The following is a 25958-nucleotide window of genomic DNA, read 5'->3' on the forward strand; positions in this document are numbered from 1 at the left end:
GTCACACCCACCTTTTGCTTGTTATTCTGTTTACCTTGTTTTGCCAGGGCTCTTTTTGTAGCAGGAACTCCTTTGCATGTTAGGCCACACACCCCTAATGTAGCCAATCCTAGTGAGTTTCTGCTGTTGGGTGTGGCCTATTATGCTAATGTGTTCCTGCTGGGCGTGGCCAACTTGGAAGCCAGCCGGAACTCCGTTCCTGCCCAAAAATAGCCCTGCTGCTGGGCAACAGGTGATATCAGGATGTCACAGACATTTACTGGGGAGCAACCTGCTGCTTTTTCCAGAATCATCCCAAATCCTGAAGAGCAGCAAAGGAGGAGAGAAGCAAACCTGGCAGAGGAAACAATTTTATTTATTTTCCACAAAGTCTGTGGCTGAGGGAGATAGATGCTTTTGCTCCAAGACAAGAAAAGACAACTCTTTGGGGAATTTCAGACAGGCGATAGATTCCGAAAGGGAACCGGTTCTCAAACGGGTTCTGGTCTGTCATTTCAGACAGAACCCGTTTGAGAACCGGTTCCCTTCCGGAATCTATTTGCCATTTCATACACAAATACTTCAGTCCCGTTTAGGAACCGGGACTGAAGCGTTTTACCTGTCATCCACTTCCAAGTGGTCTCCAGTGCCCTCTCCCGGTTCCGATACGCTTTTTTCCCGCCTTTTTCCGCCCGCGTGGGCGATCTCCGGCTATTTTTATAGCTCTATAACGGTATAACGGAATAGCATTATATCAATCCCATTGGAATGCATGGAGTCTTTTGTTATACTGCTATAGCACTATAAATCGAACGTTTTTTAAAAAAAATCGATCACCCGCGCAGGAGGAAAACGGCGGGAAAACAAAGCGGTGCAAGTCTGAAATGCCAAACAGCTTCTGATCCGGCTCATTTCCGGTAGGGGCAAGCCCTGTGTGAAATGGCAGCCCTGTACCGGTTCACTTCAAAACGGATAATTGCCGGCTTGAAACCGGGTGAAACTGGGTAATGTGAAATTCCCCTTTGAGTTCCACTGAAAGCTCTGCAAGTGCGTGTTACTGTGCGTGTTACTGTGAGCAAATGACATCATTTGCCAAATCTCCTAGAAGTGTGATTCAGCTGGCATGCTTATGGTTGACGCTCACATTGCTGTTTTCCATGCTTAGTGAACAGGATGGAGATTCAGGTCCTCACCAGTGTTCCCTCCAAGCTGAGTTAGCGTGAGCTAGCTCACAGTTTTTTAGCCTCCAGCTCACACATTTTTGTCTTCGCTCAGGAAGGATGGCTCCAGAGCAAACTAATTTATGCAGTAGCCAAATCGCTTGCTCACAACTTTAATGCCAGTAGCTCACAGAGTAGAATTTTTGCTCACAAGACTCCACGGCTTAGAGGGAACATTGGTCCTCACACAGGGGCACTCTGCAAAGGTAAGCAACCCTCTTAAGGCAGAAAGCAGAGCCGGGGAACATGCCCCTGGGGTCTGGACAGCACACACCCACTCATCCGGTATCTTTTGTCTTCTGTGCAAAACCACAGACAGGGGTAGCTCTGAGGGAGGCTGCAATGTCCCTTTTTCACTCCTCCCCCCACAATTAGGTCACCTACTGCTTCATGGAGGTTCTTTTCATACCTATCAAAGCTGATTTGGATATGCGCTTTACTGGATTTCTCTCTAGCTACAGGGTAAGTCGTCTGCTGAAGAAAGGGAAATCCGCCCCCCAACATCTTACAGATCTGTAACGTTAAGTCTTTCTCTGTTACTTGCAGGAGAGAAAGCTCATGCACACGGAAGAACACTCTGAGCATGGGGTTTTCATGCACTGTCCAATGCAGAACTTCCAATGAAAATCGTTCCCAATTTCCCGAATATTTGACAAGGGCCTGTGCACCATACACACAATACAAAACTGACCATTTAAAAAAATTACTGATGCTTAGTGCAGCCTGGAAGAAACACTCTCCTTGCCATCCAGTTCAGACTCTTTGTCTCTTGGAGACCTCTCATACCCACATTCCAAAGGGCATTTGGGTTCCTCTTTGAACACATGAAGCTGCCTTATACTGAATCAGACCCTGGGTCCATCAAGGCCAGTATTGTCTACTCGGTCTGGCAGTGGCTTTCCAGGGTCTTCAGGCAGACAGATGTCTTTCACATCACCTACTGCCTGGTCCATTTAACTGAAGATGCCAGGGACTGAACCGGGGACCTTTTGTGTGCTGAGCAGATACTGTACCACTGAGAGATGGGCCCTCCCCATATATAGGGCAGGGCCAGGCCTCTCCAGCAGTCACTCTGCCAGCCACTGCGGGTGGGGTTGGGGTGCCACTCAAGGACTGGCAGCTGTAGGCCGCCCATGTCTGTTTGGGCGCCAACTTCCCAGTGGCTTATGCTAATTGCTGGGGGAGGGGAGAAGAATGCACACCACTTGGGGTTTTCTGTCTCTGGCACCCAACAGGACCAGTTACCGACTTAGCCTGGCTAGAAGTTTCCCAAATTCAAGCACTGGGTCTTGAAGGACGAGAGCTCTGAAAGCAGCTCACACAGGGAGTTTCATTCCGTCAGCACTTCAGAAGCCTAGGAACCAGCTTGACTGGATTCCAGCACCATTCTGGTTTTGCTCCGACTCTCCGTTCCACCCTGTTGGGGGAAACAGACAGAGAAGCCCGAGGTCTCCTGCCCACAGCTTTGCACCGGGTGTTTGGCAAGCTGCCCTTGGCTGCTGGCACAGCAACCAGAACCCTGGCTGAAGGTGGCAAAGCATCCCTCCAGTCTGATTCTGGGGCATGTCTTGAGTAGTGGGGGGGATTCCTGTGTCTGCCTTTCTTCACTCCCATGTCCCTCTCTCCTCCTTGGCAGCAAGGGCTAGGGAAGACATGCCTCCCCTCAGCCAATCTTTGCCCCCACAACACACTACATCTGTCAGCCACCCAGGTCAGGTTTACCACATTACAGAGAACCAGGGAAAGCCGAAATGACAAAATTATTATTCAGTTTTGTATATGTATTCCTATTGCATTGTTCATTCAATGTCCTGTACTGTATGGCTACACTCTTCTGTCTTTCTGTACATTATAATCCACTTTTGAGTCTCAGTGAGAACAGAGGGCTATATATATTTTTTAATGCTGTCAAGTCCCAGCCAACTGATGAACACAGGAAACTGCCTTATACTGAATCAGACCCTCAACCCCTCAAGGTCATTGATCAAGATGGATAGCCGTGTGTCAGAACCCACAGCCAACAACGAAGTACACACATTCAGGAACGGTAATACTTTTATTGCAGAGCTATAGGATGCAGTAACATATGCACTGTTAAGAATGGTGGCTGCCCCATGGGCATAATAGGATATAGGGTATTCGTATGCACCCCCCTGTCAGCTTCGGCACCCAGGAGAAGCCGGCTGACCCGTCACAGGGGGTGGGGAGATTAGGCGGGACTGGCTGTGAGTCATCACTGCCCCGCCCAGCTGTGAGGGTGTGAACACTGAGTCCAATACCACATCTCGTTGGCTGTTGAGTTGGGGTAGGCAGGACAGGGCATCAGCCAGAGAGTTTGCAGAACCCGGGAAATGGTACAAGGTGAACTGAAACTTTGAAAAGAAATCGGCCCACCGGAGTTGTTTGGCATTGAGCAACGAGGTGTTTCTAAGTTCTTGTGATCAGTCCACACCTCGAACGGGACCCTCGCCTCCCCCAACCAATGTCTCCATGTGGATAGGGCGAGCTTTATTGCCCCTGCCTCCTTTTCCCATACAGACCAATTAAGTTTCGTGTCACTGAATTTCCTTGACATGTAAGCTAAGGGATGCAACAAGCCATCCCCCCTTCTTGCAAAATTGCCCCCCCCCCCCCGGCAACATCAGATGCATCAGTTTGTACAACAAATTTGTTTGTTTCATCGGGGTGGGCAAGAACCGGTTCTGAGGTGAACAAGGCTTTGAGGCGATCGAACACCTCCTGACACTCTTTACTCCATGGCAGCGTGGCACTCGGCTTAGTAGCCTCTGGGCCCCTCCCTTTAGTTTTTAGCAGATCTGTGAGGGGTAAGCTGACCTAGGCGAAATTGGGTAAAAAGGTTCTGTAGAAGTTTGCAAAACCGAGGAAGGATTGGAGCTGTCGTCGGGTTCGGGGTACCTCCCAACCCAACACGTCACAAATTTTCCCCGGTTCCATCTCTAGGCCCCAGTCAGAGATCCGATACCCCAAGAAGTCCATGTGCGTTTTGTGAAATTCACATTTTGACAGCTTAGCAAATAGTTTGTGCTTGTGCAACGTGGTTAAGACCTCCCTCACCAATTTCACGTGTGAAGGTAGGTTGGGGGAGTACAGCAATATACCATCTAGGTAAACAAGCACCCCCTTGAATAAGTGCTTGTGCAACACATCATTTATCAGGTTCATGAAAACCCCCGGGTCCCCCTGAAGGCCAAATGGCATCACCCAGTATTCGAATTGACCGAGGGGGGTGTTGAAAGTGGTCTTAGGCTCGTCCCCTTCCGATGCGCACCCGAAATTAGGCATCTTGAAGGTCCGGCTTGGAGAAGATTTTCCCTTTTGCCGCTTCAGCGAGCAAGTCTTTAATCAATGGCATGGGATAGGCATTAGTGGAAGACACTGCATTTAAGCCCCGGTAATCCGTGCAGAGTCGCAGCCCCCCATCCTTTTTCTTTCGGAACAGTACCGGGGCCGCATAGGGGGACGAGGCCGGTTGGATGAACCCACAGGCTAAGTTCTTGTCTATGAACTTGCGTAGTTCTTCCTTTTCGGCCGGTCCCATTGCATAAATGCGCCCCTTGGGTAGTTTCTGCCCCAGCAACAGTTCAACACTACAGTCTGAATGTCTATGCGGGGGGAGTTCATTCGCCTCCTCCTCCTTGAACACCCGAGCCAAATCCCGGTACTCAGGGGGAATGGCGAGCATTTCCTCTTGAGCTAGACACACTCTAGGGCCTTCCGCTATCGGCTGCTGGCCCCATTGCAGGTTCCAACTGTGGCTCCGGCACTTAGGTGAAATGAACTGTACCTTCCTTTTGTCCCACAAGATGTAGGGATCGTGCCCGTGCAGCCACGGGGCCCCAAGGACTAGCGGGAACCTGGCGGCTGAGGTGACCACGAATGCTCTGTCCGCCCCAATTCGCAACGGTACAGTCTCGTACTCACACAGGTCTTTCATTGTAGAGCCATCCATTTATGTAAATATTAGGGGGTCTTTCAACTTTACCACCCCAGCCTCCAACCCTGTAACCAGGGAGGGGTTGATCAGATCCCTCCCACACCCCGAGTTGATCAGGGCTCTCACCTGTATATGAGATCTGAGGCTGGGGTTAATCAAAGTCACAGTCACAAAAAACAAGGAGGGAAAGCTGCTCGCCACATTAGGCGCCTCCGGGATCGGGCCCTGCTGCTCCGTGCCCCTTACAGCAGGACCAATCCATTTCCCGCCAGCTCTGGGTTGTCTCCGCTGGATTCCGCCTCACATTCTTCGGGAGCTGCCTGCAGGGCTTTTGCATATTCCGCCTCACATTCTTCGGGAGCTGCCTGCAGGGCTTTTGCATATTTTGGCTTTCCAGTTGGCTTTTTCGCTGGCGTGGCAGGGCGCACCTTCACTGGTTCACTTGGCCCCTGTTTCCCAGGCCCCGTCCCGCTGCAGTTGGCCGCGAAATGGCCCCACTCCCCACACTTCAGGCAGAGCCCTTGCCGCATGCGCTGCTCCCGGGACGATTCCACCTGCCACATCGGTTTCCCCTTCGCCGCTTGGGGTGTAGGCCGACCTCCTGCCGTCGCGATGTCCAAGCGTAGGGTGTGCAGCCGGGTTTCTGCACTCTCCACCTCTTGCATCCAGGCTGGCAGGGATACTGGGTCAACAGCCCTCAGGACCGTCTCCCGTATTTCAGGATTCAGCCCCACTCTGTACAGTTCCGCCAACACAGGATCAGGCCAGGTTTGCATTTTGGCCGCATGTAGTTTAAATTCAGAGGCGTATTCCCTCACCGATCGCCTACCTTGCTTAAGGGTTCACAGGAACGCCTTCGCCTTGGGCCCGGCATCCCGGTCTTCGAACTGGGCTCGCAACGCCCACATAAAAGCGTCCAGATTCATTAGCTCCGGCCCCTGGGCGTTGTGGAGCCCCACATACCAAGCTGCCACAGGGCCTCGGAGCCGAGCCACCACCATATCTACTCAGCTGCTATCGTCTGGGAACAGGTGACCCGGCCTTTCCACAAACTTCATCACTCGAACCACGAAGTAGGAGAGTTCCTCCGGGTTCCCATCAAAGGTGGCTTCGATGAGGTCTTTCGGGCTGCCAGGGCGTGGTGCTGGAACCGGGACAACGGGCGGGCCCAGTTGTGGGGCGTCATCAGGTCTGGGCAACTGCTGCTGCGGGGCCAGAGGGGCAACCAACCCTGCTGGGACCAACCCTGCTGGGACTGTCGGGCCTCCCTCTCCTCCCTGATGGCTTGGATTACCAGCTGCGGGATTGCTTGGATGACATCCTCCAAAGTCCGCTGCATTTGCCTTCTTTCTCGATCCGCCACCTCCATCCTCTGGGCCAGTTCCAGTCCCTCCTCCGGGGACACACAGCCACTTCTCGCCTTTGTCCTCTCTGTCACCCATGCCCTGGGCAACGGTTCGAATGGGGCCCCGAAGGGGGGAAACCCCCCTGCCGTGGAAAATCCCCGGTCGAATCGGCTGTCTCTCAGTGGCCCCTGTGTGAGCATATACGTCTCTGCAGTAGAGTCCGGGTGAAACTGGCTCCAGCTGGAGCTTTGCCGGTAACCATGGCCGGGTGGCCGCCTCGGCCCTGTCGGGGTCAGAAACACCAGGGTCGATGTCGTTTTAGGAATGGCTCCCGCGTTAGCTGCAGTCATTGGCGGCGTGGTAGTCACCGGCAATGTTGACTGGGTCGTGGGGGTCCCCTCACCGGTCATGGTAGGGGTCGGGACCCCCCCAGAGTCGCCCTTCTTAGGAATTGGTTTCTCCTCTCCGTCGCTCATCTCGGTTGTGGAGAGATGCACGGAGATAGAGAATGGAGGATTCTTAACAGAATATCAGAACCCACAGCCAACAACAAAGTACACGCATTCAGGAACGGTAATACTTTTATTACAGAGCTATAGGATGCAGTAACATAAGCACTATTAAGAATGGCAGCTGCCCCATGGGCATAATAGGATACAAGGTATATGTATGCACCCCCCCAGAGCACTGGCCAATTAGGCACCCTCCCGCGTACGGGATAAAGCCTGGAGACCGTTGGGTAGCTGAAGCTGAGAACCAACACTCTCCCATGGCACCTAGGAAAAACCTAGACAATACAACTCTCTCCTGCACATCTGTATAGATAAGCATTTCGGCGCAAAGCAGAACAAGCACAGAAAGGGATGCAGTAGCAATTAACCAGACACAGACCGAGCTCCCCAACCCCCATGGCAGCGTAGCTGACACCGTGCTTGTCTATAGCAGTAGAAGAGTAGTTTGTCTATAGCAGTAGAAGAGTAGCACCTCAAAGGTTATCGTAAAAAGTGAGCAGTGACTCACAAAATCTCATACCCTGCCATGTACTTTGTTGGTCTTTAAGGTGGTACTGGACTCTTGCTCTTTTCTACCATCAAGGTCAGTATTGTTTACTGACCTGACCTCGATAGCCCAGGCTAGCCTGATCCTGTCAGATCTTGGAAGCTAAGCAGGGTCAGCCTTTTCTAGTATTTGGACGGGTGACCTCCAAGGGATACCAGGGTTCTGACGCAGAGGCAGGCAATGGCAAACCACCTCTGCAACATCTCTTGCCTTAAAAACAAGTCTAGCTCGCCACTTAGTGGTGCATAATTCTAAACAGCTAGAACTTCTGGCTGCCAGACAATCTTAGGATCTCCTGGCTATTCTACACACAATACCATATGATAATTAATTTATTAGTATTGTATACTCAGACTGAAAACAGCTCTCCAGGGTCTCAGGCAGAGGTCTCCCAGGTCACCTACTGCCTGGTCCATTTAACTGAAGGTGTCAGGGACTGAACTTGGGACCTTCTGCGTGCCAAACATGCGGCCCCTCCTGAGACACAGCCCCAGGGCCGGCTCGCTCACTAGGTGAACTAGGCATTCGCCTAGAGTGGGCCGGCCCTTAGGGGCGCCAAACTGCACCCCCCCGACAGGGTGGCAGCGGCCTCACCTTTGACAACCATCTCCCGGGCGGGTGTGGCGGGGTGGCTCCCCTTCGGCAGCAGGGCACGGAGCAGCACCTCTACCCCCTCGGGCTGGGCCAGGGGCATGGAGAGGAGGCAGAGGGCACAAGGGGCTGCACAGGGCCTCCCAGGCAGCGTCCAGCGTGGAGCCCGCAGTCTGAGGAGGGAATGCCCGGCGGGACATTGCAGCCCGACAGAAGGGCCCCGGGTCCCACAGGGTGCCGGCACTGGAGGTCGGGCTGAAGAGAGCAACGGAACAGACAACCCCCCCTTCTGGGGTGGTTCAGGAGATCCTCCCGGCTCCGCTCCTGGGCGACCAAGGCGGCGGCGGAGGTCTGGAGAGGCACTTCACAGAGCAACCCACAAGCGCGCTCCTCCGCCGTAAAAACTGGGAGGTGACGCTGATGACCAGGAATGGACACACAGACACCCGTCAGCGGAGAAACCCGGCCCTGCCCTGGGGGGGGGGCACAAGGCAGCCTCGCCGCCCCCCCCCGCTAATTTCACCTAGGGCGCCGAAAAACCTCGGGCCGGCCCTGCACAGCCCCTCCCCCAAATAACCTAGATGGCAATCCCTGATGGACGTTTCAGGACAAGAGAGCCAGGAAGGTACCTTCCCATCGCCTGCCTCTGTGTGGCTAACCTGGACTTCCCTGTCTCCCAGGCTGACCCTGCTTGGTTTTAAGAGCTGATGAGGTCCTGCTAGCCTGGACTATTCGGATCAGGGCATAAATAAGCTCCATAATATTAAATAAATAAAAGGAGATGCAGGGAGAGCTGCAAGAGAAGGAAAAGGGTATCAGTAGGCCTCGGAGGGCAGCAGGGACCGGTCCTAGCTCAGCCCCTGCTCTCTGCGGCCAAAGGGTTGCATCCCTCAGGCCTGGGTCACCCCACCCTACCCATAGCGGGCGAGGGCCCGCTTCCTGGGCTTGTAGGCCGCCCTCCCTTGAGCCGGCTGTAACTTTCCGCTCGGTCACCTCCCGACGGCACAGCGGCCTGGCTCGGCCCTCGCGGCTGCAGTGGAAAACGAGACGCGCCCCCCATCCCAAGGAGCGAGGCGCAAGAGCGACGGACAGAAGAGAATCGCGGAGGCCGCGCGGAGCCCGGCGGCCAGGGCGGCGTTCCGGATCCTTCGCCGTCGAAGCCATCTGGAAGAGCCGCTCCACGCAAGCTGGCGAACTGCTGTCGTGCAGTGCCTGGCCCGGCGGTTCCCCCGAAGCATCGGGGACCCAGAGAGCGCGCAGCAGTCCCGACGCCAGCGCGTTCTAGACTCACCCACGTTGACAAAGCTCATGACGGTGTCCGCGCCGTCGAGCGCCCTCCTCCGCTGGGGCGCCCAGCTGGTGCCGTCGTCCTCGTCCTGGCTGGCCATGGCCCGGTACAAGTCCAGCATGAAGAGAGGGGCGGCGGAGGGGGGCGGCGAGTGGCGGGCGCCGGCCGGAGCGGACCTGCCCGGCAAGCCCAGCAGAGCCAGGATCTCGCGCTGCATCTCCCGCTTCTCGCGCCCGCTGAGCCGTCGCGGGGAATGCTGCTGCGGACAGGAGGCGACGCGACGGGCCGCCTGACGCTCCCCGCGCTCGCCCGCCAGCAGCAAGAAGAGCAGCGGCAGCAGCCGCATCGCGCTCGGCGCGCTGCTGCCGTCGGGGCGGCTCTTTAAGCGGAGCGGCGTGGAAGCACGTGCGAGCTGGGCGGCCGCTGGCGGGGCCCGGCCCTCTCCTGCCCTTTCCTCGGCAGACGCCGCGACGCGGGGCATGTGGCGGGGAGCGTCAAGGCCGGGAAGGCTCCGAGGCGACGGCCCTCCGGCCCCCTCCCGGGAGAGTGAGGGCGCTGCCTCGGTCGGGCAAGCTCCTTGGGGCAGAGGCCGCGGCGAGAGAGTTGCGGCCGATGGTGCTGCGCTCCATCGGGGCAGGACGAGGGCGGCGATGGCAGTGGTGGGGCTATGGCGCAAGAGTTGCGGTTTACAGACACGCACGCCAAGCCAGAGCACGACGCCCGCTTCTGTTTGGCACTTAGGATTGGGTAGCCTCCGGCCAGGGGGGCTGAGTTGAAGTCGACCTCTTCTCCCTGAGCTTGTTCAGCTTTTGAGGAAAACCATCTTCCTTAGGTGGCAGGAGCAGAGCACCGACCTAACCTCGAAACCTCTGTGGCATAAGGAAATAAACGGCACTTCGTTCTTGCGTTGCAACCCCTCGCGCGATTTTTATTCCAGTGGAAGGTCTCACAGGCTTCTTGTGGCCGGGGCCCTCCCTAGGCAGACCTTTTCTGTAGGAGGTAGGAAAGAAAAAAACAAAACAGCGAGCGCCGAGGGACCCCACGTGCAGGAAGGACAGAGTGAGATGGGAATACCTAAACATTCAAAATGTGAAAAGTGCGCTGACTGTTCCCCATAACTGTGAAGGGGCCATGGCTCGGTTTGCTAAGTAAGTTTGCCCCTTTTAATGTCTTGAGAAATCTAAAATTTGTTGGTGTAGGCCTTGGAGTGTCAGATTGGGATCTGGGGAGACCCAGGTTAGAATCCCACCTCTGGGTGGAGTGGCTTGCTGAGTGACCTTGGGCCAGTCACACTCAGCCAAACCTACCTCACAGGGTTGGTGTGAGGATAAAATGAAGAAGGGAAGACCAAGGAAAGTTGCTTTGGGTCCCCACTGGGGAGGAAAGCAGGCCACAAATAAATAGCATAGCGTCTATCAAATTAGGCTCTGGTCTAGGAAAATTTAGGCAGAAATATGTTATTTGCCTTTCACGTACCAAAAGACTATTGTGTATTTTTGCTGTTACAAACTTAACCACTCTGAATGCTATTTTTTTAAAAACTTGGGGGGTGGGAAGACACTATACCAGGTACAAAATGGCAAAATGATCTCCAGTGGTGCATAAATTTAGTCAAAAATTCCTAATGCATTTCAAGATTATTTTTAAAAAATTGGGCAGAAGTGAGCAGGACTTTCCGAAACAAGTGTCATGAATTCAGGCAGTTTTCTTACCCTGAGTAGCTTCCCCCTTTTCTTTAGAAATATGTTGTAAACATAGGTGGCTTCCCATGTTTGTTCTGTGTGGCCCTCTCTTATTTTGCTGCATTTAGACATAGCCCAGACTAGCAGGATAAGATGGGGTAGCAAAACGAAACAGAACAGAATCCCAACATAACTGCTGAGAACAAGCATGGCGGTGTGGTGCACCTTCTGGGTACCATTGGAATTCTGCCACAGGGTGAGAGTCACAAACACAAAATGGCCACCAGAGGAGCCAACCCAGAATGCAGGCCACAAGGTTGTGTACAACTCTAATAGTAACAAGTTTTAACATTTCAGGCAGAAGCTTTGTTTAACAAGATGCTTTTTGAAATGAACATACGCTTTTAAAATATTTTCTTACATATACCTTCAGTCACTCAGTGAAGATCCTTGTGCTGTGGTGGCAGCTGCTCCCAGAGCGACATTTTCAAAAGAATTGTTCAGCCAACCAGGTCTCCAGCAGACAATCAGAAGCCCTCCTGGCAAAAGCCCCATCTACCCCACCCAGTTCCTAAAAACACTTGGGTGCCAGGCAATGCTCCCTCTAAGCTGTGGAGTCTTGTGAGCAAAAATTCTACTTTGTGAGCTACTGGCATTAAAGTTGTGAGCAAGCAATTTGGCTACTGCATAAATTAGTGTGCTCTGGAGCCATCCTTCCTAAGACAAAAATATGTGAGCTGGAGACTAAAAAACTGAGAGCTAGCTCACACTAACTCAGCTCAGAGGGAACACTGGTGGCAGGAAAGGTGTTGGCATTGCCATGATGCCCACGGGCACCTTGTTAGATATGACTGGTGTAGTGGTTAGAAGATCACACTAGAATCTGGGAGACCCAGGTTTGAATCCCCACTCGGCCATGGAAGCTAGCTGGGTGACCCTGAGCAAAGAAGTCTCTCAGTTGCCTGACTGAGGAGAAAGCAGGGTATATCTGAATAAAATGTCATTGAAATTTTCCTGCTCAGCGCCACAACTTTTTCATCCTAAGGGCCACATGTTGCCCTCACTCCCTTTGGAGGGCCACCACTGCTGGAAACAGGGCCAGTGTCCACCTTTGTTCCACCCTCGAAGTGGGCAGAGACACCCCCCCCCCCAGGTGCTCCTTTCTTGCACTTAGCTGTTCTTAAGAGCATTCAGCTGCTCACCTGTCTTTCAGGAGTTTCAGCCCTGGGCACTCAGCAAACACTGAGGGGCAGCAGGAAAAGTGGGTGGGTGGGGGGGAGGCATGGCCACTGTGCCACAGTTTGCCCACCGCCTTTCTGTAGCACTTCAGATGCTGCACCCAACAAAAGAGATAGGTCTGTAAACCAATGACAGAAGGCTGTTGTGGTTTGCCCGGTCACTGGACTTGGATCTGGAACCTGTTTGTGAGTCTTCCACATGAAAAGTAAAGACAATGCCTTTGAACGTGGATAGTGTAATTCCCTCACCACCACTCAGGGAACTGCAATCCATTGGCTTGAACCCCAGCATAAGCAGCAGTGCCTTTGGATTCTGGCATAGGGACCTGTGTTGCTTGAGTAAGCCCAGCCTCTAGAATAAAAGGAATGGCACAGGCACTCTTCCCTAACCTAGGTGGCCCAGGCTAGCCCAACTTTGTCATATCTTGGAAGCGAAGCAGGTTTGGCCCTAGTTAGTACTTGGATGGGAAACCACCAAGGAAGACCAAGGTTGCTATGCAGAGGCTGTTGTTGTTAGCCATATAGTCATATTCAACTCTTGGCGATTCTATGGGCCAGCTCTCTACACGTTTTCTGATCTTGTATTGTTTCTTTGAGTTGTTCCATGCTCAGGCTGGAGTTGACTTTTGTGGTGTCTAGCCACCATGTTCTTTGGTGGCCCACTTTCCTTTTGCTGCAAACCAATCCAAGCAGAGTTGCCTTTTCTAGTGAGTTCTTCTACATGACATGGTCGAAACAAGTCAGTTGCAGTTTTATGGTTTTCCCTTCCAATGACATGTCTGGTTTTATGCGCTCCAATACTTGCTCGTTTGTTACCTTTGCTGTCCAAGGAATGTGCAGGAGCCTTCTCCAGCACCACAGCAAAGGCAGGCAGTGGCAAACCACCTCTGTTCAATCACTTGCCTTGAAAGTCCTACAGGGTCATCATAGGTCAGTCGCAACTGGATGGCACTTTTGACCACTACCAGCATTCTTAAGCAATCCCTTTATTGGGACTAACCGGCACTCAGGAATGAGAGAGCTCATCCTCTAGATGGATGCTTAAAAAACAAAAATGTAAAGGATAGGATGTGGGTGGGCATGGCCCTTGGACAGAAGAGCCCCAGCTGTGACAATATCAGGGCAGCGTTTTTCTTCCATCTGTGCAAAATACCAGGAGCGGCCATAATCCACCTCTTCGCATCACTCAGAATTCTCAGACTGTCCTGGGGGCAGACATGGAGAACTTTCCTGGGAACGCTCTCATTTACACCAGATTTTAGGTACTGAGTTTTAGAATTAGCAAATGACTCAAGTCATACCAGGCTTTTCTTACCTTATGGAAGAAGGGAAAATAAGTAACTCACTTTGACACAAAAGCAGACAATAAGAGGCCAGGGTCTTTTTATTATTACTGCAAGCAATTTTAATACAAAAAGTGTCTGTCTCTTCTTTTTTTTTTTTTTAAACAATTCATTGGTAGAGCTTCAGAGTTCTGGCTCAATTTAACCAACTGAGAGAATCACACAGCAATGTGGTCAGAGTGGGCCAAGAGCAAAAGTTAATAATACAGGAAGACCAGAGAGCCCCCCACTCCCCCCCCTTTATGGTCACATGATTAACTTTTTTTTTTTAATTTCCTCTACAAAGGAAAAAAAAATGAGCATAGAAAAAGCAAGACAGGGCCTTGCTAGCAAGTGGGCTGCTGGTGATACTCTGAAACATTTCCAAGAACAAGCAACGGTGCGTGTGGAAGCCGGCTTTTTCTTCCCTGGAGTGGAAAACCCGCAAAGTTAGTCAGTCTGGTCCGACATGGAATTTCGCAGTTGAGACAATAAATAGGAAATGAAACAGTTAAATACCAGTTCGTGAACTTAAAAAGTGGTCAGTCTTTTACAGTGGTGAGACAGGAGGACGAGGCACGCAAAGTCCCCCTTTGTGTCCCCTAGTTAAAAGGTCATCTTGCATCCCCACCCCACCCTGGATGTCCCACGCCAGGGTGATGTTTCTGGACAGCCCCCACTCCCCAAACATAAGATTAGTTCTTAAAAAGCTCAACTGCTGACAGTACTTTTGTTTTGCTAGATGCAGCACTTGTAGTGAACTTCTTTACTTGTAAGAAAGCATGTGCAATTTTTTTTTTAATTCAAACTCACTCCACTTGATCTTCAGGTAAAACCACAATGATTTTCTATTAAAAAAACTGGAAACAGAAGTTCCAGATCTTCCTCACCTCACATTTCTCTTATTGAGGTATCCATGATTTAGAAAAAGAAAAAAGAAAAAAACGAGGAAAGAAAGAGTTCCTTGAACACTGCTGGATATTCAGGTGTTGCTTTTTAAATATAATTTACCTTGCTGAGACAGCAAGTTACGTTTTTATAAAGATCCATTTAGGAAACAATCCTAAAAGATAACGCAGGATCATCTCCTGCACTGCACAGAAATCCTATTTATAATTTTTTTTTGCTTCTTTTTCCCCCTTACATTTTCACATCATGACCTTTTGCTTGCTTGCTTGTATTCTCTTCCACCTTTCAATCTGTTTTCCTGGGCCCCCTCCCAACACAAAAGAAGGTCACCAGAAGGCAAGTTTTTTATCTACATAAATATTCACATGAAAATAGTAACTTACAAAGGAAAAAAAAATAAACGGAACAAAATAAGGCAGCTTCATAACACAATTATTCTTTTACACTTTTTAACAATATAATTTTCTCCCGTGTAGAATAAATATACATCCAATGTATGAAGCAGGATTAAAAAGTGGACACAGGTTTCTCTGTGTGTAGATACGCAGGCAGGCAAGAATGCAGTATTATCTCTTGGGGCCTGGAGTTTTGGGGGTGGCAGTGGTGGATTTCTTGGACATGGTTGGGATTTTAGACGGTTTGGCCATTCCCCGTCGGGAACTGCTCTGCCCTCCCGTTGCACTGCTCTCCGATGTGTCTGAGCAGGCCGACTGGGTTTCCAGGAGGTCAAAGTCGGAGGCGTCACTGCCCCGGCGGCTGCTGGCGCGGCTCCCTGCACGGCTTCCAGCGCGGCTTGTAGGGCGACTGGCGGTTTTCTTAGGATCTGAAATTTAAACCAGGATACATGTGTGTATACAATGTCACTGCACTGGAGGACTGGGAGGGACTAACAGCCCATCTTCCCAGCAGGTCCCCTCATGAATGGGCCCACCCCCTCACCTCCTGGTTCCCTCCCAGCCCCCAGGAGGCAGCCCACGTGGCAAGTCCCGTGGCCATCCCCAGCCAGGCACACGGGCCCCCCACCACCTGCAAGCAGAGCCCGCCTGCCAGGCCCTTCCAGTATCCTGGCAGCCCCCGCCTGATGGGAGGGGTTTGGGTGCCACCGCCTAAGAGGCTCACCCACAGTGCACTGGCTGGAGATGGGGTGAGGTGGCGCTTGGCCTTCCCGGCACTTGGTTGCCCCAGCTGTGCCTGCGCTGCTCCTGCTGGCCCTCTGGATTGGACCAAAAGTGTCCTGGGAGGAGGCTGCGGGGGTCGGGGGGGCGTGAACCTCCAGGCTGAAAGGCCCAGAGATCATTAGAGGGCCAGCCCCAGAGATCAAGGGAGGCAGCCCCACCAAAAAAACCTTAAACAGATCAGACTAACTGAGCTGCCCGATTTGAACAAAATGGTTTGGTTTTTTTTTTTGTGGGGGAGAGAACCCCACTACAGGAGCAGGGTCGGCAGAATAAAGAGAGCTCTTCGATTGACCCTCTGAGCATGCATACACAGGACCAGTTGTTGATGCTTCTGCCCAGAGACTGATGACGCTGGCACAGAAGGAATTCTCATTGGTGCTCCTCTGTGCCTGTGCTTGTGGGGGGGGGGGGGGGGGGGGGGGGGGGGGCCGGGGGAAGCCAGACAGGGGATGGCATCAGGAGGAGGAATTAATGGGGAGAAGGGTGATTGGAAGTCCTTGTTTCACTTTCAGTGGGGGCAGTTAAGGGGGACTCCAGGCAGAAAGTGGCTCAATAAAAGTGTGCACCTCACAAGAGGGCAACAGGTAAGCAACCCAATTGTGAAGCCAAGGCAAACGGTGATCATAATACTAGAGCTCTTGCAGACATTGCTGGAAGAGGTGGTGGGCTTCAGCAGCCAGCTTCTTAAAGACCCTCCCCTCCTGCTCGCTGCCAACTCTTAATTAGATAACCACTAATTAGATCAGTCACTAATCTAATTAGAGTTGCTATAATTAGGCTGCCCGCTCTTGGTCTTTGCAGCCCCCCCAAAAAAAACCCTTCCTAGCTATGGGGCTGCTTCCAGTTTCTCAGCTGGTATCTCTGCTTCCCCATGGCCCCCCATTTCAGTCAGAGGCAGGGGCCAGTTTTTGCCATGTTTTTGCATGTTGAAACCGGGGCATTCCAGCTGGCCCTTTCCACAACTGAACTGAACTCGCTCGATGATATTCCAGGTATGGGAGCAGCTTAGGGTTGCCAAGTCCATCTTCCACCCCCAGCGGGGGACTTTGGGGGTGTTTCTGGAGGGGGCGTCACGTTGGGGACGTCCACCACCACCCCCGCCCGTGCACCGGATCTCCAGAAATGGCAGTTCCCTGCACTTAAAGGAGCCGGCGTTTCCCTTTTAAATGCATGAAGCTGGCATTTCCCTGCAAGCCTGATCTCAAGCGGAGATCGGGCTTGGGAGGAAACATGGGTTCCACACACTTAAAGGGAGAGAGAGGGGTGGCTGTGGGTGTTGGTGATGGGGCTTCCCACACCGGCCATCTGGCTGGCGGCAGGTAGAACCCCCCCAAAAAACGGGGGACCCCTGGCAAACCGGGGGGGGGGGGGGTGGCAACCCTAGAGCAGCCGCTGCTGCCGGTGACTGTGCCTCTGCTGGTAGACCATTTGTGTTGCATGCCTAGGCTGTGTCTTCACCATCCAGGGAGCTCCAAACCATCTGGGGAGCTCCAAATCATCCCGGCCAGCAAATTACAGTAAATCAATGCAAAATAGGAAACTGGGGGCCTCCCACTGCAGGGGCAGTGGATTCATTGTGACAAGATGTGTCATTTCGAGTTTATAAAGCATTCTGCACACAGCATCTCTTTCATCCTTTTAGCAAGCGTGTTAGGTAGGATGGCAGTACTGAGCTCATACTGTGGGAGGGGGGACTGAGGTCCAGAGGTGGACAACCGGCCTGAGGCCTCCTCAGCTCATGGCTGGGGACAGTTTCAGATCTGCCACAGCACTTACCTGCCCGATTGGTTTTGGCCCCAGAAGAAGCTGGGGAGGAGCTGTTGCTGGTATCACCAGCAAGAGAAGTTCTGCTCGAGTGGAAAGTGGGTCGCTTCAGTTTACTGCTTGAAGATGGAGTAACCTTGGAACAAAGGAACATGGAAGACCTTTCAGTGGGGAAGTTGGAGCCGTAATTATGTTCGAAAACAGATCAAGCTCAAGGGAAAAAAAGGAAATATAAGCTTGGATCCAGTGGAGGGTTTCCGTGAATGGAAGGAAGGGAGGGAGGGAGGGTGAGTCTGCAGATCCCCTCCCCCTTCTGTTGCCAACCTCAGACTTTTCCCTGATGTGATTTCTGGGGCTCCCTGGCTTTGGGGGATGCTGCAGGACAGCGTAAGGGAGGAAGTCGTGGTCTGTGGACAGGAATCCTTTCCATCTGTGTACGTTTCTGGTTGATCCAGGAAGCAAGACAACACAGGTACTCAGCCCAAGCAGAGGGTTAAAACAGGGCCCACAAGAACCAAATTATAATTGAGGCACCAGAAATGTTTAAGGGGAGCTTCTGTTTCCCTAGCATGTTTGCCCTCTGATAATAAATATTTACTCCTATTGGTCTGTCCCACTTTCTTCCTGAGTGTTCAGGTGTTGAAATTGGAGGGGAGACAGAGAGAAAACCCGAGAAAGCTCCATTCTGCTCTTGGTCTATTTTACCACACAACACCAGATGGAATGCCAGAACTCTGCCCTTGTCCCTAAAGGAAGGGAAAGGGCACTCCAGAGCTGGAGAAAAAGGCTCCTGGGGGAAAGTTTAAATTGCCACGATTCCGAATCTGGAATAATTCTTCTGGGCCACCCCGTTTCTCTAAATTGCTCTCAGCAGTTTGTTTTGTTTTTTGTATGAAGGTAGAGCCCCACAGAAGAAGCAGGACAGAGGATAGAAGAGTTCTTTGGGGAGGGGGCATGGTTTTTGACAGATTCCACCACAGCAGGACCGGAACAAGCATTTTGCCTTGCTGCAGGGTGCGGTGGGGGGTTGGCTAAGTTACAGCCACAACTACTTAGCAGTTTTGCCTGTGGAGCAAACAGGAAGAGGGACCCACCCTGATCACAAAGGCCTACATGCCCTCGTCACTGGCCACAACAAATTTACCCTGGGATGGCTAACAAGCCTGCAACTTACACCAGCCTGAGAGTGTCCTTGAAACAGAAAGCACCCAACTGCCCAATTACCTGCTGCCTGCATCACCCACCTCTGCTTTTCCAGCAGACTGAAGGAAGAGGCAGAGATACTGAGAGTGATGTGATTGGCAAGCTGATCAACGAGAAACTTAATCTTTCAGGCTTGAGGAACCTGGAGAGGAAGCCCTGCAACCCCCACAGCGTCTTACAGGTTAGTAAGAAAACAGAACCCCTCCTGCAGGAGGGTCGTGCAGAAAGTCCCGAGTTCAATTCCTGACCAAGTCCAGTTAAAAGGGATGAGAGTTGGGAAAGCTGCTCCCGGCCAGAGTGAGATGGTTCTGGGAGGGATAGGATAGGGGATCAGTTGATGGCAGCTCCAGACGTTTTGTGTGACCTCCAAGCCAAACCCTGCCCTGTGACTACTATTGGGTGTGTGTGTGTGGCTTGTCTGAGACACCCGGAAGACCACCCTATGTGGCTGGGGGCCAGCATTTGACTTTGATGGTGCAGGCCCACATTCACTGATCAGACACTGGGGAGAAAACTGGTGAGGCTATGGTGGGGAAGAGTGGGTATTTATTTCTGAGACCATTTTCGTTCTGGTGTGTTACTTTAATAGGAAATGAAATATAAAACATTAGAGATGGTCTTTCTTTTGAAGAAAAAAATGGATCGTATTTTACATTGACTAATATGAACTTTAACATGGGCCCCTTTTAGCATCTTAAAAAGGTTTTGGTAAAATATAAACTGATTTCAATTTAATCCAACAGGATAAACAACGGATCATTCCTCACCTTTCACTGGCCCTAAAAGGATGCATACAGAAGGGGATTCACCTACCAGCTACATGCAGGTGACATCCCTTACGTTGCCAAGGCAGCCCTGGCAGTTTGGAGCTCTCTGCTGGTAACTGAGGAAGGGGAAGGATAGATTTGCTGCAAAGCTTTCAAAAAAGATCAAAGTAAAGCAGGTTTAGGAAAAGTTGCAGAAAAGCCAGAAGGTGCACAAAAGCATTACAATGCCGTGTGGAAGCGTGGGGGGGAAACCCTGCTTCCCTTTAGCATCCAGGCTGGACCAAAAATCCATGGTGGAGGTGAGCCAGGAGGGCTCCTTCTACTGTGACACCCAGTTTCTCACACTGCCTGCATAGCTGCTTAAATTATGCCCCCCCAACACCACAATTCAAGCAGGCATGGTGTGTTTGTGCTGTTGCTCATTTCTGCAGATGTTAAGTCAGCATTAATAAATCACTTCTAAATGAAGAGCAACTATAGTAGGAAGCTCATTGACCTTACATTCTAGTCATTTCATATTTTAAAAACAGGCTTGAGTTGGGTTTTTTTGGATATCTGAAAAAACATTCACCATTTTAGCAGAAACTGTTTGCAAATGGTGCTCTATATTTTCTGTGTATGGCAGTGGAAAGTATCATCTAGACATTCAGAAGTGGTTTGCCAGAGCCTGCTTCTGTGTAGCAAGCCTGGACTTCCTTGCTGGTTGCCCATCCAAGTACTAACCAGGGCATGCCCTGCTTAGCTTCGTAGCTCTGATACGATTGGGCTAGCCTGGGCCGTCCAGGTCAGTCAAGGCTTCCTGTGTGTATTCTTTTAAAAGAAATTTGACCCAGGTACCTAACAAAAAGGCAACAGCCCGAGCATTAGAGGAGGGTTAACCAAGCACTGCTATAACGGACAAGGAAAGTGTTATGAGAGGAAAAGGCCGCCGGCCACCCTGCTCCACTGCCCCAGGGAAGCCATACTCTACCTCAGAAGTGGACAGGTGCAGGTCGGCACCATCGGAGACCCTCAAAGGGGTGCCTGCCTTGCTGTTTACCAACCAGGGTTTGTCATAACAGCGAGTGAAGTGATGCAGAGTCTGTGAAATGGAGAATCCAAAGAGAGGTTGAGGGAAGGGGGGGGGGAGAGATGGGGAAGTCAGAGAGAATGGAGGCAGGAGAAGAGAGTGTCCAGGATGGAAGGAAAGAAATAAAAAATAGAGAAATAAATAAATCCTAAAATTAAAAAAAGAGAGAAAGAGGGATCATGAACACAAACACACACTGACCCAATGAGATGGAGGATGCACACAGGCAGAGGCACACAAATGACCTCAGGGTCAATGCGGCCATCTTGCCAGTGCCAGATTGGGGGGGGGGAAGAGTCCTGATATCCCAGAAAGACAAAAAACAAATCAGAAATGGCCCCCAAATTAAAAAAAAATTACACATACACACAAACAGATAACAATTTGGAGGGGAAAGGAAGGAAGAGAAACTCGCTGTGCTTTCTACCTACCTGTGTGTGGCAGAGTGTTTCAGAGTGAAGGTGGAAAGGAATGTCTCTGAAAGCCTTGCCAAGGGTGCTGAGTTTAAGCCTCTGCCAGCGCCCTCTGAGCAGCAGCTGCCAGATACTGAGGCCCAAACCTCGACCCCCCCCAAGCATCCACACTGGTGTTGGTTCTAGTTATGGGATACCGTCACACCTTACCCACAGTCTCTGTAGGATCCCTTTATTTGTGTATGTCTATGTGAGGCAGGAGCCTCCGCTTTGCTATGCTGATCCTCCAGCAGCCGCAAGCTGCCTGCAGGGCACCACAGCCAGCATGGTGTCGTGGTTAGAGTGTCAGACTAGGACCTGGGAGACCCTGGTTCAAATCCCCATTATAAGAAGAAGTGGATTTATACTCTGTCCTTCACTCGGAGCCTCAGAGCATCTTGCAATCTCCTTCCCTTCCTCTCCCCGCAGCAGACACCCTGTGAGGTAGGTGGGGCTGAGAGAGCTCTTAGAGAACTGCTCTTGAGAGAACAGCTGAGAGAACTGTAACTGACCCAAGGTCACCCAACTGGTTGCAGTCTGCTGCTCTTAACCACTACACCAAACTGACTGTGCCATGGAAGCCTGCTAGGTGATCTTGGGCCACTCGCACACTCATTCTAACCTACCCCACAGGGTTGTTGTGAGGATACAATGGAGAAGAGTAGAATTATGTAAGCCACCTTGGGTCCCTGCTGGGGAGAAAGGTAGAGTATAAATGATTTAAGTAAGGGCCAGCCTGTTGTGCTCACCGACATCTGCCCGCAAGCTCAAGGTCAACCGGTATCCGCCTTCCACAGAAGCCTGGTGTATTTCTAACACCCACCTCCACTGCCCGGCACAGCACCAGGGCATTTCCTGTGCTGATGTCAAGAGGCTGGCCCGTGTCTGCCCTTCTGAACCGATCTTGGGAAAGAAAGAAGTTAACCATGAAAACCAAGTGAAGGAGCATCTTACCTTTGCCCCACTGGCAGGTGTGGCTGGGGAGGAGGGCATAGAAGCGCAGCTGTGATTGCTCTGGCTGGCACTAGAGCTGGATCGTGTTGGGGAAGCTGCCCGAGAGGAAGGCTTGGACCTGCGACCCCTGGAGCGGAATGGTGCCATTCCCTGAGAAGCTCCCTCTGGGAGAATGAATTTCTCTCGAAGTTCGAGGTTAGTTCTTCCACGTGCTACAAGGAAGGCAGGAAAAACACTGTAAATCAGCATCAAAGCCAGAAGCTTCTGATACTCTGCCAGAGCTTGTATGGGAAGGCCCGTCCTTTCTTTCTGGTTTCCACTGATGTCACACCCCACGGAAAGACCATCCCCACTCTCCCAATTTGACAGGCCACCACCTAATAAGTTGGGTGGGGGGAGTTTTTGATGGTGCAGCCGTTGGTAAATTAAGCATAAAAGTGCTCTTCAGTTCACAGAGAGCCCCCCTCCCCACATTCGAAGGCCAAACTACAAGTGACGCCATTTTAAGAAGCATTTGTAGTTCTTTAAAAACTGCCACAAGGTTCCAATAGGGATTGGGAGCATGGTGGCCCCAGGAGCTCTTGTTCTCTCCCCACCCCTCTTCAAGTGCAGGGAAAGGCATGCCGGGGTGGGGGTGGTTGAGGAGCTCCTGGGGCCACCATGGCGATTTTTAAAGAACTACAAATTCTTCCCAAATGGTGTTAGTGGCTACCGCCACCTGTAGTTTGGCTCTGAGTCAGCACAATTGCTCGTTTTCCCTCCCCAACCCCACGGCTCATACTACTCATGGGACAGCTGTGTGATCATGCACACAGGCCATGTTTGGTATAATTTGCCTGCTGTGTTTGTAGCACCTGCTTCAGCACTGGAAGCCGCTGCCCCCAAAGTGCAAAAGATGAGTTGGCACAAGCACTTATGCACCGGAACACAAAAGAATGAGTAAGGCTTAAGTTGTAAGAGGTCTTTGTGAAGGACATAACCTAGAGCTCTCAACCCAGCCTTGTGCACTCGGCCGCCCAAATCCCCAAGATATGGGAAGGGAACAACCCAGGGTAGGGTGAAGATTTAAACAATCGCAACCAACAAATAGCATCTCTGCTTGCTAGTTAAAATGACCAGCATGTCCCGCTGTCTTGAAAACCCAACAGACAGATAAAAAACACAACAAGGAACATATTTGTTAAGTAAGCCACACCATGCAGAAAGCCTTGCAGGGCAAAAAGTGAAGTGTGAGAATTCACACCGCATTCCCCCCACTCCACCCGACAAGCAATTGCAGCTTTTAGTACAGCACTGCAAGGGGATAACCTGTGGGCAGGGCAAAATCGACTGGCAGGACTGCGCCAAAAGCAGGCCCAAGGCCTCCAAGAGCAAAGAGGGGCAGCAAAGAAAGATCTCCTGGAGGTCAAGGAACACATGCACAGATGATTTTATGTCTTTTAATTGTATTTATGCTTTGATTGTTAGCCGCCCTGAGCACGCATTGTGGGGAGGGCGGGGTACAAATGAGACTAATAAATAAAAATAAATAAACATGGCAGGTGCGGAGGCAAAGAGGCTGCAGCAGACCCGGCCTGAAGGAATGACTTTGCCAAGAATGCCAGTGAGCAAGGAAGGAAATAGCCTGCTGATTTGCTAGAAGGGGCCAGGGCACACCTCAGGTGAAGAAAAGGGTGGGGAAAATGCAAAGCCTCTGCTTTTTAAGATTTTACATGAGAAAAGTTCGATAGAAGTATTTCAGTAAATGCATGCATTTCTTGAAAGAATGACAAAGATGCCATGAAGGGAATATTGTAGGAGGTGATTTCTTGTTCCAGCATAAGATGCCCAGATTCTCTTCCTTTATCCTTCATGAAGCACCCTGGGGTCAGCCGCTGCGAGAAAAACTGACACAGACAAAGGAGGTGGTGCAATTGGAAGGGGCAGCACAAGTGTAGGGGCCGATCAAGCAGCCCCTGGAGGCAACAAACGCTCTTGGCAAGCTGAGGCTTCCTTCCCACTGCCCCTTCCCCAAGAGTATCAGCCATAAGTGCTTTTCCCGTTCTTTGCTGCAGCACTCCCAAGAGAAGGGGCGAGGGGAAGGCCAAGCCAGGTTAGAGAAGCAAAGCCATTCCTGACAGGAGGACAAGGAGACGAAAGCCAAGAAAAAAACCGCCAACCTATCGGAGACTGACTGGCAATCGAAGAGCTGGAATCAGAGCGTTTTATTTTACTTCCAGGGTGGTGAACTAGAAGAAAGAAAATACACCAGATACAAAGGAAAAAAACAGAGGAGGAAAACAAAATGGTGGCGCGGGTCAGAGAAGAGGAGAAGGAGAAAGGCAGGAGAAAGATTTGCACACTGGCATGCAGGGCAGCCATCTTGGAATGCTACAGTGGGGCTTGAAAAGAAAGGTCAGCTTACAGATACAACGATGGTGGGGTTTTGGAGGCACCCCACTTCTCGCTCTCCACGCAGCAAACTAGTGATTACCTACCACGTCCTCTGTATTCACAGGAATTATATCAACTTTTGAAGTTTCAGGGGGAAGTGCATTTTCAAGCTGGTTCTGGACCAGAGAAAACGTAGTGGTGTTTGAGGTGGTCGGTCTAAATTCCATTAATTCACACAGGGGCACAGTCTGATGGAAAGTACTCCTGGACAACATCCAATTTAGTGAGCACAGCACAGAAGAGCTTCCTGATGGGTTGTGCCCTTTGGGCAAGATCCAAGCCTGCTATACTTAAAACTAGATTTGATAACTTGGTGGTTTCACAAAACTTTTCTAGTTAACTCAGAACCTTAGGGTATGGTTACCAACCTCCAGGTGGGGCCTGGAGACCACCAGAATTAGAACTGAACTCTGAATGACAAAGATCAGCTCCCCTGGCGAAAATGGCTCCTTTGGAGACTGGACTCTATGGCAGTATACTCCACTGAGGTCTCTCCCCTCCTCAACCCCCCCTCCCATATTTCCAGGAATTTCCCAACCCAGAGTTGGCAACCTGAAGATTTGGACTTCAAAACCGGACTCCTTACCTCTGCAAGGATCATTCTTCACTAAAAATTCATCCAGGGCCATCCATCCTCCACCGACACGAACCATAACGGTGCTACGCAGAATACGGACCAGCCGCAGCTGCTGCGAATCACCAAACTGTGGAAGGAGCAGAAAGCTCAGAAGCTGGTTCATAAAGACACTCAAAGACAGGCAGAGGGGGAGGAGGGGGCAAAAGGCTCTTCTCTAAAAGGGACCTCAGCAGGAGAGGCAAAGTATTTCCGTCCCTGGGACAACTGGCAGTTCTACTGGCTGACTGCCCCGTAAATTATTATCATCATCTTTTTAAATAAAACTGACTCACTTTAATGAATTTTCACAAATAAAAGATAAAAATGGTAATGTGTCAACTCTGCCTTGCATTTACTAGAAATTCTTCTCTTAAAAACCCATCTCTGGACTTTGGGCCCATCCTACCATCAAAATGACCTGGATGCTGAAAAGAAGGACAGCCTCTCTGGCATTTCCTTCCTGAAGGTCTTGAGCCTTTGGGGGCAAAGTGCCCGCTTCTCCCCTGATACAGAGTCCATTTTGAAGAAGAGCCAGCTGGTATTGAAACAGAAATCAGTCACAAAATGCTAGTAATGCAGGCTTCTCCCAAATGACAGATAAACCCTTCCCACAACTATCTGAAGTTAGCTTAATGTTCACAGAGTATGGAACAGGCCAGTGGCCACCAGAAAAGCACCCCAGAAACACACCAAGCCTGGCCCCTGAGAGGCATAAGAGTCAGATCTCAAAATCCTTCTTAATGGTGAATCATCCAGAACAGCCTAAAATCATCTTGTGATTCGAAGAAAGACCCAAGCAGCATCTCCTGGCTCTCTGGCAGTCCTTTCTGCTGCAGTACATGCTAAATACCTTATCACCCTGTTTCAGAAACACCGTTTCTATTTATTTCTATGCCACCTCAAGGACAGAAGGTTGTCCTGTCAGGCAGGAAT

The 25958-nt window shown here is 51.2% G+C and overlaps 2 protein-coding genes across 2 annotated transcripts in view; both read right to left on the reverse strand.

The window, feature by feature from the left end:
• LOC107115951 (bone morphogenetic protein 8B-like) overlaps positions 1-9919 on the reverse strand; it is a 77957-nt gene extending 68038 nt beyond the window's left edge. Inside the window, exon 1 of the mRNA XM_015417753.1 lies at positions 9442-9919. Within this exon, the coding sequence (XP_015273239.1) occupies positions 9442-9919 (478 nt within the window). The remainder of the gene's footprint in view (positions 1-9441) is intronic.
• Positions 9920-13735: 3816 nt separating this feature from the next.
• The window catches only part of MACF1 (microtubule-actin crosslinking factor 1), a 373337-nt gene continuing 361114 nt past the window's right edge, over positions 13736-25958 (reverse strand). Inside the window, 4 exon segments of the mRNA XM_015417776.1 lie at positions 13736-15412; positions 17544-17667; positions 21977-22188; positions 24996-25113. Of these exon segments, the coding sequence (XP_015273262.1) occupies positions 15156-15412; positions 17544-17667; positions 21977-22188; positions 24996-25113 (711 nt within the window). The 3' untranslated portion in view covers positions 13736-15155.

This window comes from Gekko japonicus, unplaced genomic scaffold, assembly GCF_001447785.1.
Source record: "Gekko japonicus isolate JY-2015 unplaced genomic scaffold, Gekko_japonicus_V1.1 scaffold203, whole genome shotgun sequence".
Lineage (NCBI taxonomy): Eukaryota > Metazoa > Chordata > Lepidosauria > Squamata > Gekkonidae > Gekko > Gekko japonicus.